The following is a 12,038-nucleotide window of genomic DNA, read 5'->3' as shown; positions in this document are numbered from 1 at the left end:
ATAGGGTGTTGATGTCATTAGACCACACCCCTTCTCATTACAGAGATGCACATCACCTAATATGCTTAATTGGTAGTAGGCTTTCGAGCCTATACAGCTTGGAGTAAGACAACATGCATGAAGAGGATGATGTGGACAAAATACTCATTTGCCTAATAATTCTGCACTCCCTGTATATGTATGTATGTATATATACATATATATATATATATATATATATATGTATGTGTGTGTGTGTGTGTGTGTGTGTGTGTGTGTGTGTGTGTGTGTACGTGTAGGTATAACTCTCTAGATGGAATTGATGTGGATTGTTTGCTGGCGCTCATCAACAAGTCGTTTGAGAAAACTCTGAAGAAATGCTACATTGACTCTCTGAAAGGCCGACTCCACTCCATCTACCTTTCTGAAGGGTGAGTGCAACTATTCAAATGAAAGAATACCCAGACCGAAGGTAAAAAACACCACTTCATTAATTCCAGGTCTTTTTCCCTTCTACTACAATTCTCAAAAATGATTTTCACTGTCAGACAGGAAAAAAATCACTGACAAGCGCAAACTACTCTTTACAATCAGTACGGATTTAGAACAAGCCAGTCTACAACATGAGTGTTAACAGGTCTCATAGAAGAAATGACAAATTGACGAGACAATGACAAAATACAATAAGAAATTCATGGCTGGGGTATTTCTTAATCTTAACAACACATTTGATACGATTAACCATGAAATATTATTAGGATGACGGGGAGTGGGAACCAGACCTTGTGAAAATGGGAGAGTATAAATCGGAACGTTTGGACATTGTGTGTGGTGTACCACAGGGATTCGTCTTGGGGCCACAATTATTTATTATGTTTATCAATGATTTATGCAAAATGTCAGATTGTTTAATATTTGTTTTATTTGCTGATGACACAAATATCTTGGGTGTGACTTCTGAAATGAGCAAAATTTAGAAAATGGTTTGATATAAGTAATTGCTCATTCTGAAAATGAGAAAATTCATTCAAAAGTCACTTTACAGTTCTTGTACTTAGGATGTACTTTAGTTACAGTTAAAATTGAAATATTTTTTCAATCTTGTAGAGGTATTAATCACAGTGTGGAAAATGCAATGTATAAATGTTTGGTTTTGTTTGGTTTTGTAAAGCTATATTTCTTTATGTGTTATTGTGTGTATATATGTATATAGTGAATAGAGATTTCCATGGCAACTTGTTATCTTTTACTTTATTTTTTTCAATTTACAATGAATTTTGTTGTTTTAGTTATATTTACATGTTCAAGGTAAAGCAGAAAATTAGTCAGTCAGTTTATATATGTCCAAATATGGTTTGAAATAGTTATCAGCATCACCGACTGTGAGAATGTCAGCTGTTGGACATCTGTGTCCTTCCAGGTACAGCGCAGCAGCTATCATCACCATGGAGCCGGTGAACAGCGGCACTCCCTACCTCGACAAGTTTGTGGTGAGCAGCAGTAAGCAGGGCCAGGGCACCAGCCACATCCTGTGGGAGTGTATCAGACAGGACCTGGGTAAACTCTTCTGGAGGTCTAGAGCCACCAACAAAATCAACCCCTGGTAAGACGTGAGCTTTTTAGACTTTCACACTGGCATTTACATTACATGAACCACACTATGAACAAACATCTAAATATATGTTAAAGACTGCAGAAAAAAAAGATGACAATGTGATGATGATGCAATGTGCTAAAGTCTTGCTCCTTATTGGCTGCTTTTTCACTCATTTTTAGTCCAGTCTTTTCGTTGACCATTTCAAGAGAATATTTTGTTTGTTTGACATGTGTTCTCTCTCTTTCCATCAGGTATTTTAAGCATTGTGATGGCAGCTTTGTTAATGGTATGTGGACTGTGTTCTGGTTTGGCCTGACGGACATCAGAGATTCATACGAGCTGGTGGAGTACGCCAAGAGCCTTCCTGATTCATTCCACAGTGCTCCCACCTCCTCCCAGCAGCCTCCTCCACCTGCTGCAGGATCCTGACTCACCTGCTTCCCAGCAGTTCACTATGTAGCTCTTCAACCTTGAAAAATTGTGAACATTAAAACTTTTAGGTCTAAGGGCCTGGAATTTCATTTTGTTCAACTCTGCACCATCAAACACGGTGTTCTCAGTTTTTCTACACCTTGAAACCAGAACCTAAAGTTATGTGAAGACTTTATTAGTGCAGCTTTTCTCACTTACAGGGAAATGTGTATGTATGTGTATCCATTCAAAGCTGGGTCCACACCACACATGGAGCAGCTCATTGTTTCGCTTTCTCATTTTGTGCTGCTCATTGTAGTCCCCACCCAGTTCTGCAGTCACTGTCAGCTTGACCACGTGATGATGAACTGAATGAACCAGGTTATCATCTGCTGTAAGTTCTGATTAGAGTTGCTTTCCAGTTCACACCAGCTGCACTGCAAGATGACCTGAAGAGGCAGCAAACTGGCCTGCTGATATGGGAAATGTGAGACAGGAACAGCTGCAGCTCTTCCAAAGACAAGAGTGAGAGAATTATCCACTAGTAAAATAATCATTTTTCTTGGACACATAAATTAATTAATTAAAATGTGAAGTGAGTCACCAAATACACTCGGGCATCAGTTAACATAGCATGGTAGCCTGCTCAACTAAACTGTGTGGAAAACACCACAGTGTTTTAACAAAATATAAAGAATCCTCTTTTTAAAAAGAAATATGGCCACAATCTAAATCATTCTAGAGACATGAAGCTCAGGTTTTCCACTTTGCTAAGGCATACGGACATCTACACACAGGGGGCTACTTTACTTGAAACCAACCCCTGATGTCCAGAGTGGACTCTGAAACACTGCCAGTGCTGTGTAGCTAACAAGTTCAGCACTTTTAAAAACTGCTGATATATCTGACAGCACAGTAATAAAGGCGGTGTTGAAGTTCAGACCATTTGGCTCATGCCAAATGTAATTTCTGGGGACCAGCATGATTTTATTAATAAACACATTCCTGTGATCGAGTCATCAAATACATAAAGATGTCCAAATGACTTTAGAGTACACAGTCATATGTATGGGGACCACAGTTGGTGATGAATCTTAGTGCCCCATGAAAAACACTATCCAATTAATGAACAGAAGCACATCTACAGGGAGTGCAGAATTATTAGGCAAGTTGTATTTTTGAGGAATAATTTTATTATTGAACAACAACCATGTTCTCAATGAACCCAAAAAACTCATTAATATCAAAGCTGAATGTTTTTGGAAGTAGTTTTTAGTTTGTTTTTAGTTTTAGCTATTTTAGGGGGATATCTGTGTGTGCAGGTGACTATTACTGTGCATAATTATTAGGCAACTTAACAAAAACAAATATATACCCATTTCAATTATTTATTTTTACCAGTGAAACCAATATAACATCTCCACATTCACAAATATACATTTCTGACATTCAAAAACAAAACAAAAACAAATCAGCGACCAATATAGCCACCTTTCTTTGCAAGGACACTCAAAAGCCTGCCATCCATGGATTCTGTCAGTGTTTTGATCTGTTCACCATCAACATTGCGTGCAGCAGCAACCACAGCCTCCCAGACACTGTTCAGAGAGGTGTACTGTTTTCCCTCCTTGTAAATCTCACATTTGATGATGGACCACAGGTTCTCAATGGGGTTCAGATCAGGTGAACAAGGAGGCCATGTCATTAGTTTTTCTTCTTTTATACCCTTTCTTGCCAGCCACGCTGTGGAGTACTTGGAAGCGTGTGATGGAGCATTGTCCTGCATGAAAATCATGTTTTTCTTGAAGGATGCAGACTTCTTCCTGTACCACTGCTTGAAGAAGGTGTCTTCCAGAAACTGGCAGTAGGACTGGGAGTTGAGCTTGACTCCATCCTCAACCCGAAAAGGCCCCACAAGCTCATCTTTGATGATACCAGCCCAAACCAGTACTCCACCTCCACCTTGCTGGCGTCTGAGTCGGACTGGAGCTCTCTGCCCTTTACCAATCCAGCCACGGGCCCATCCATCTGGCCCATCACGACTCACTCTCATGTCATCAGTCCATAAAACCTTAGAAAAACCAGTCTTGAGATATTTCTTGGCCCAGTCTTGACGTTTCAGCTTGTGTGTCTTGTTCAGTGGTGGTCGTCTTTCAGCCTTTCTTACCTTGGCCATGTCTCTGAGTATTGCACACCTTGTGCTTTTGGGCACTCCAGTGATGTTGCAGCTCTGAAATATGGCCAAACTGGTGGCAAGTGGCATCTTGGCAGCTGCACGCTTGACTTTTCTCAGTTCATGGGCAGTTATTTTGCACCTTGGTTTTTCCACACGCTTCTTGCGACCCTGTTGACTATTTTGAATGAAACGCTTGATTGTTCGATGATCACGCTTCAGAAGCTTTGCAATTTTGAGACTGCTGCATCCCTCTGCAAGATATCTCACTATTTTTGACTTTTCTGAGCCTGTCAAGTCCTTCTTTTGACCCATTTTGCCAAAGGAAAGGACGTTGCCTAATAATTATGCACACCTGATATAGGGTGTTGATGTCATTAGACCACACCCCTTCTCATTACAGAGATGCACATCACCTAATATGCTTAATTGGTAGTAGGCTTTCGAGCCTATACAGCTTGGAGTAAGACAACATGCATGAAGAGGATGATGTGGACAAAATACTCATTTGCCTAATAATTCTGCACTCCCTGTATATGTATGTATGTATATATACATATATATATATATATATATATATATGTATGTGTGTGTGTGTGTGTGTGTGTGTGTGTGTGTGTGTGTACGTGTAGGTATAACTCTCTAGATGGAATTGATGTGGATTGTTTGCTGGCGCTCATCAACAAGTCGTTTGAGAAAACTCTGAAGAAATGCTACATTGACTCTCTGAAAGGCCGACTCCACTCCATCTACCTTTCTGAAGGGTGAGTGCAACTATTCAAATGAAAGAATACCCAGACCGAAGGTAAAAAACACCACTTCATTAATTCCAGGTCTTTTTCCCTTCTACTACAATTCTCAAAAATGATTTTCACTGTCAGACAGGAAAAAAATCACTGACAAGCGCAAACTACTCTTTACAATCAGTACGGATTTAGAACAAGCCAGTCTACAACATGAGTGTTAACAGGTCTCATAGAAGAAATGACAAATTGACGAGACAATGACAAAATACAATAAGAAATTCATGGCTGGGGTATTTCTTAATCTTAACAACACATTTGATACGATTAACCATGAAATATTATTAGGATGACGGGGAGTGGGAACCAGACCTTGTGAAAATGGGAGAGTATAAATCGGAACGTTTGGACATTGTGTGTGGTGTACCACAGGGATTCGTCTTGGGGCCACAATTATTTATTATGTTTATCAATGATTTATGCAAAATGTCAGATTGTTTAATATTTGTTTTATTTGCTGATGACACAAATATCTTGGGTGTGACTTCTGAAATGAGCAAAATTTAGAAAATGGTTTGATATAAGTAATTGCTCATTCTGAAAATGAGAAAATTCATTCAAAAGTCACTTTACAGTTCTTGTACTTAGGATGTACTTTAGTTACAGTTAAAATTGAAATATTTTTTCAATCTTGTAGAGGTATTAATCACAGTGTGGAAAATGCAATGTATAAATGTTTGGTTTTGTTTGGTTTTGTAAAGCTATATTTCTTTATGTGTTATTGTGTGTATATATGTATATAGTGAATAGAGATTTCCATGGCAACTTGTTATCTTTTACTTTATTTTTTTCAATTTACAATGAATTTTGTTGTTTTAGTTATATTTACATGTTCAAGGTAAAGCAGAAAATTAGTCAGTCAGTTTATATATGTCCAAATATGGTTTGAAATAGTTATCAGCATCACCGACTGTGAGAATGTCAGCTGTTGGACATCTGTGTCCTTCCAGGTACAGCGCAGCAGCTATCATCACCATGGAGCCGGTGAACAGCGGCACTCCCTACCTCGACAAGTTTGTGGTGAGCAGCAGTAAGCAGGGCCAGGGCACCAGCCACATCCTGTGGGAGTGTATCAGACAGGACCTGGGTAAACTCTTCTGGAGGTCTAGAGCCACCAACAAAATCAACCCCTGGTAAGACGTGAGCTTTTTAGACTTTCACACTGGCATTTACATTACATGAACCACACTATGAACAAACATCTAAATATATGTTAAAGACTGCAGAAAAAAAAGATGACAATGTGATGATGATGCAATGTGCTAAAGTCTTGCTCCTTATTGGCTGCTTTTTCACTCATTTTTAGTCCAGTCTTTTCGTTGACCATTTCAAGAGAATATTTTGTTTGTTTGACATGTGTTCTCTCTCTTTCCATCAGGTATTTTAAGCATTGTGATGGCAGCTTTGTTAATGGTATGTGGACTGTGTTCTGGTTTGGCCTGACGGACATCAGAGATTCATACGAGCTGGTGGAGTACGCCAAGAGCCTTCCTGATTCATTCCACAGTGCTCCCACCTCCTCCCAGCAGCCTCCTCCACCTGCTGCAGGATCCTGACTCACCTGCTTCCCAGCAGTTCACTATGTAGCTCTTCAACCTTGAAAAATTGTGAACATTAAAACTTTTAGGTCTAAGGGCCTGGAATTTCATTTTGTTCAACTCTGCACCATCAAACACGGTGTTCTCAGTTTTTCTACACCTTGAAACCAGAACCTAAAGTTATGTGAAGACTTTATTAGTGCAGCTTTTCTCACTTACAGGGAAATGTGTATGTATGTGTATCCATTCAAAGCTGGGTCCACACCACACATGGAGCAGCTCATTGTTTCGCTTTCTCATTTTGTGCTGCTCATTGTAGTCCCCACCCAGTTCTGCAGTCACTGTCAGCTTGACCACGTGATGATGAACTGAATGAACCAGGTTATCATCTGCTGTAAGTTCTGATTAGAGTTGCTTTCCAGTTCACACCAGCTGCACTGCAAGATGACCTGAAGAGGCAGCAAACTGGCCTGCTGATATGGGAAATGTGAGACAGGAACAGCTGCAGCTCTTCCAAAGACAAGAGTGAGAGAATTATCCACTAGTAAAATAATCATTTTTCTTGGACACATAAATTAATTAATTAAAATGTGAAGTGAGTCACCAAATACACTCGGGCATCAGTTAACATAGCATGGTAGCCTGCTCAACTAAACTGTGTGGAAAACACCACAGTGTTTTAACAAAATATAAAGAATCCTCTTTTTAAAAAGAAATATGGCCACAATCTAAATCATTCTAGAGACATGAAGCTCAGGTTTTCCACTTTGCTAAGGCATACGGACATCTACACACAGGGGGCTACTTTACTTGAAACCAACCCCTGATGTCCAGAGTGGACTCTGAAACACTGCCAGTGCTGTGTAGCTAACAAGTTCAGCACTTTTAAAAACTGCTGATATATCTGACAGCACAGTAATAAAGGCGGTGTTGAAGTTCAGACCATTTGGCTCATGCCAAATGTAATTTCTGGGGACCAGCATGATTTTATTAATAAACACATTCCTGTGATCGAGTCATCAAATACATAAAGATGTCCAAATGACTTTAGAGTACACAGTCATATGTATGGGGACCACAGTTGGTGATGAATCTTAGTGCCCCATGAAAAACACTATCCAATTAATGAACAGAAGCACATCTACAGGGAGTGCAGAATTATTAGGCAAGTTGTATTTCTGAGGAATAATTTTATTATTGAACAACAACCATGTTCTCAATGAACCCAAAAAACTCATTAATATCAAAGCTGAATGTTTGTGGAAGTAATTTTTAGTTTGTTTTTAGTTTTAGCTATTTTAGGGGGATATCTGTGTGTGCAGGTGACTATTACTGTGCATAATTATTAGGCAACTTAACAAAAACAAATATATACCCATTTCAATTATTTATTTTTACCAGTGAAACCAATATAACATCTCCACATTCACAAATATACATTTCTGACATTCAAAAACAAAACAAAAACAAATCAGCGACCAATATAGCCACCTTTCTTTGCAAGGACACTCAAAAGCCTGCCATCCATGGATTCTGTCAGTGTTTTGATCTGTTCACCATCAACATTGCGTGCAGCAGCAACCACAGCCTCCCAGACACTGTTCAGAGAGGTGTACTGTTTTCCCTCCTTGTAAATCTCACATTTGATGATGGACCACAGGTTCTCAATGGGGTTCAGATCAGGTGAACAAGGAGGCCATGTCATTAGTTTTTCTTCTTTTATACCCTTTCTTGCCAGCCACGCTGTGGAGTACTTGGAAGCGTGTGATGGAGCATTGTCCTGCATGAAAATCATGTTTTTCTTGAAGGATGCAGACTTCTTCCTGTACCACTGCTTGAAGAAGGTGTCTTCCAGAAACTGGCAGTAGGACTGGGAGTTGAGCTTGACTCCATCCTCAACCCGAAAAGGCCCCACAAGCTCATCTTTGATGATACCAGCCCAAACCAGTACTCCACCTCCACCTTGCTGGCGTCTGAGTCGGACTGGAGCTCTCTGCCCTTTACCAATCCAGCCACGGGCCCATCCATCTGGCCCATCAAGACTCACTCTCATTTCATCAGTCCATAAAACCTTAGAAAAACCAGTCTTGAGATATTTCTTGGCCCAGTCTTGACGTTTCAGCTTGTGTGTCTTGTTCAGTGGTGGTCGTCTTTCAGCCTTTCTTACCTTGGCCATGTCTCTGAGTATTGCACACCTTGTGCTTTTGGGCACTCCAGTGATGTTGCAGCTCTGAAATATGGCCAAACTGGTGGCAAGTGGCATCTTGGCAGCTGCACGCTTGACTTTTCTCAGTTCATGGGCAGTTATTTTGCGCCTTGGTTTTTCCACACGCTTCTTGCGACCCTGTTGACTATTTTGAATGAAACGCTTGATTGTTCGATGATCACGCTTCAGAAGCTTTGCAATTTTGAGACTGCTGCATCCCTCTGCAAGATATCTCACTATTTTTGACTTTTCTGAGCCTGTCAAGTCCTTCTTTTGACCCATTTTGCCAAAGGAAAGGATGTTGCCTAATAATTATGCACACCTGATATAGGGTGTTGATGTCATTAGACCACACCCCTTCTCATTACAGAGATGCACATCACCTAATATGCTTAATTGGTAGTAGGCTTTCGAGCCTATACAGCTTGGAGTAAGACAACATGCATGAAGAGGATGATGTGGACAAAATACTCATTTGCTTAATAATTCTGCACTCCCTGTATTATCAATAAAAATGATCTCCACCTGTTTCTGTTTTACATAAAATGAAAAACAGGAATTATTTCTATAACCCCCCCCCCCCCCCCCCCAAAAAGTTTCAGTTTTCTTATAATATACTAAACCATAATCACTTGGAAATCCTAGATATTTAAAAGTAGACACCAACTCAGTTTGTTGACCACTTTTATCAAATTTTAATATGACATTGCTGATCTCACAACGTCTGAAAACTAGAGGACACATTTTTTGTGTGCTGAGGCTGTATCATATATGACAATAACAGCAGTAACAGTACTGCAACTTTTAATATAATATGACTGAAAAGGAGACCATAGAGATTTAATCTGTTCAAAGATCCGAGATTGAAGTACGTTTACCAAAACTGAAAGTTTAGATTAGTGTATAATTAGTTAAAATAATATGATCACCCCCTTTTAATAGAGGAGTAAGAATGGCAGATTAGTGCAAGGGAACCTTTAGGAAAGGTTAAAAATAGATGCAACCGTGTAGCTGAGATTATGGCTGCTAGCTTTAGGAATCTGAGTACGCTGATTTACGAGGATTAAGTTCTTTTTCTAACCTCTGTTGTGGTAAAGTGAATAAAATTTAAAACCTGAGTATTCCTAGTGGTTCTTTCAGGAGTTTATGTATTTCAGTAGATGTGCCAGAATTACATTAAAATATTTTAGTATTCAGTTCTTACACACTCTGACACCAGCTTGATTCTGGAACAAATCAGGAAGGCTCTTGGCGTACTCCACCAGCTCGTATGAATCTCTGATGTCCGTCAGGCCATCACCATTAACAAAGCTGCCATCACGATGCTTAAAATACTTGATGGAAAGACAGAGATCACATGTTAAATGTCAACATTTATATTTACTGCAAGTGGTAAAAAGATTACACATTGATGTGTTATGATATATGCATTTTTTCTTGCACAAAAGAAAATTTTCCCTGATCACAAAGATGAGTGAATTATGTAACACAAAGTTTCATGGGAGCTGTGCAGTTTTGTCTTTGACCAGCAGGTCGAGCCCTGTGTCAACAAGATTCACAATAATAGATAGGACATATGTTAAATATTTTGATTTGGTGGCAACAATCACTTAAAAAAGATAGCACGTATTTACCTCTGTGTCACATCCTGTCTTTCTTTAGCAGCAGTCAATAAGTGTCTGAGATCTCAGGAGACCTTTAGCAGCATTTACTGAAATAGGGTCTGTAATCTTGTTAGAACTTGTAGTTAATATAAATGCTTTCCAGCATGGCAGGTTAATGCTTAATGAGAAGCTCGTACACAGCAGTAATTATCTAATGGAAAGCTTTTACTTATTTGCTTGGTTGGATCCAGGGGGTGATTTTTTAGTTTATTTTATTTATTTTTTTGTCAGTTGGGTTATTTTTGTTCTGAAATTGTCAGTCTCACTGCATTTGCTGCTGTGTTTTGGATATTTGCAATTTTTCATTTGATAAAAGCCAGAATATTTACATTATGCGTGGTGATGAAAAAAATAGGTAACACAAAGTGTCACTTTAACTCTGAGTGCAGTTCCGTCTTTAACCAGTTGGTGGTACCGCAGATTAACTGTCTCTACAGTGGGAGGAGGAGGCTGTCTTCAGTTTTAAAAACGCGCCCTGCTCTGAAATATTCACACTAAAGCATTTAATCAGAAATTCTCCTCAACATTTGGTAAAGACCAAAATCAAAACTTGTAATGATAAATAATTTTAGTATTATTTGATGTCTTCTAATGTTAATGTTTTGCCAGCTTGTCTACTGGAGACAGTGCAGTGTAAAATGAAAACAAGTTTAACTGTCCAGTGTTTTTGATTTAAAAGTAGAATGGGAGGGAGAGCCTTCAGTTTTCAGGCCCCTCTTCTGTGGAACCAGCTTCCAGTTTGGATTCGGGAGACAGACACTATCTCTACTTTTAAGATTAGGCTTAAAACTTTCCTTTTTTCTAAAGCATATAGTTAGGGCTGGACCAGGTGACCCTGAATCCTCCCTTTGTTATGCTGCAATAGATGTAGGCTGCCGGGGGATTCCCATGATGCATTGAGTTTTGCCTTTCCAGTCACCTTTCTCACTCACTATGTATTAATAGACCTCTCTGCATTGAATCATATCTGTTATTAACCTCTGTCTCTCTTCCACAGCATGTCTTTATCCTGTCTTCCTTCTCTCACCCCAACCGGTCGCAGCAGATGGCCGCCCCTCCCTGAGCCTGGTTCTGCCGGAGGTTTCTTCCTGTTAAAAGGGAGTTTTTCCTTCCCACTGTCGCCAAAGTGCTTGCTCATAGGGGGTCATATGATTGTTGGGTTTTTCTCTGTATCTATGAAGCGCCTTGAGGCGACTTTTGTTGTGATTTGGCGCTATATAAATAAAATTGAATTGAAAATTGAATTGAATATCATGCTGTTACAGTGTGCCCACACAGAGCTGTTGTGTGCTTTAGCACAGTGTGGCTTGTCATAATAAGAAGGTAATTTAACACACTGAAACACACTTTACATGAAACGTTAACAAGCAAAAGTGCAAACTGTTCTGATAATGTGGGGGCGTGACACATAAAGAGATTAGTAGCTCATTTTAACCTTCTGTTAGCTGCTGAGGAGCTGATGTACTTTATTATTTTAGTGTGTTAAAAAATTATGTTCCTTTGGTCAAATTAGACATCAGTGTTTGTTTACAGTGCAGGTCCAGATCCAGGTGATCCCTCATTCTGAATACAATATAGCATATTGTATTATATACAATATAAGATTTATGTTATTTTCTAGTTTAACACTATACATTTGTGTGCAACTGGAATGGACAGAGAGATGG

General features: G+C 39.4%; 2 protein-coding genes across 2 annotated transcripts; both read left to right on the top strand.

The window, feature by feature from the left end:
- Positions 1-83: 83 nt before the first annotated feature.
- LOC113020083 (N-acetylglutamate synthase, mitochondrial-like) lies at positions 84-2,086 on the top strand. The gene is made up of 4 exons (XM_026163752.1): positions 84-103; positions 279-410; positions 1,400-1,582; positions 1,828-2,086. The coding sequence occupies exons 3-4, from the start codon at positions 1,425-1,427 to the stop codon at positions 2,003-2,005; spliced, it is 336 nt and encodes a 111-aa protein (XP_026019537.1). The 5' UTR covers positions 84-103; positions 279-410; positions 1,400-1,424; the 3' UTR covers positions 2,006-2,086.
- Positions 2,087-4,603: 2,517 nt separating this feature from the next.
- Positions 4,604-6,600, top strand: LOC113020082 (N-acetylglutamate synthase, mitochondrial-like). The gene is made up of 4 exons (XM_026163751.1): positions 4,604-4,623; positions 4,793-4,924; positions 5,914-6,096; positions 6,342-6,600. The coding sequence occupies exons 3-4, from the start codon at positions 5,939-5,941 to the stop codon at positions 6,517-6,519; spliced, it is 336 nt and encodes a 111-aa protein (XP_026019536.1). The 5' UTR covers positions 4,604-4,623; positions 4,793-4,924; positions 5,914-5,938; the 3' UTR covers positions 6,520-6,600.
- Positions 6,601-12,038: the final 5,438 nt, after the last annotated feature.

Source organism: Astatotilapia calliptera, chromosome 4, assembly GCF_900246225.1.
Source record: "Astatotilapia calliptera chromosome 4, fAstCal1.2, whole genome shotgun sequence".
NCBI classification, from domain to species: domain Eukaryota; kingdom Metazoa; phylum Chordata; class Actinopteri; order Cichliformes; family Cichlidae; genus Astatotilapia; species Astatotilapia calliptera.
This window is presented reverse-complemented; position numbering and strand designations above follow the sequence as displayed.

Coding starts and splice junctions, on each gene's coding strand:
- LOC113020082 (XM_026163751.1), top strand. CDS start 5,939: ATGGAGCCGGTGAACAGCGGCACTCCCTACCTCGACAAGTTTGTGGTG. Junction 6,097..6,341: donor ACCAACAAAATCAACCCCTG/GTAAGACGTGAG, acceptor TCTTTCCATCAG/GTATTTTAAGCATTGTGATG.
- LOC113020083 (XM_026163752.1), top strand. CDS start 1,425: ATGGAGCCGGTGAACAGCGGCACTCCCTACCTCGACAAGTTTGTGGTG. Junction 1,583..1,827: donor ACCAACAAAATCAACCCCTG/GTAAGACGTGAG, acceptor TCTTTCCATCAG/GTATTTTAAGCATTGTGATG.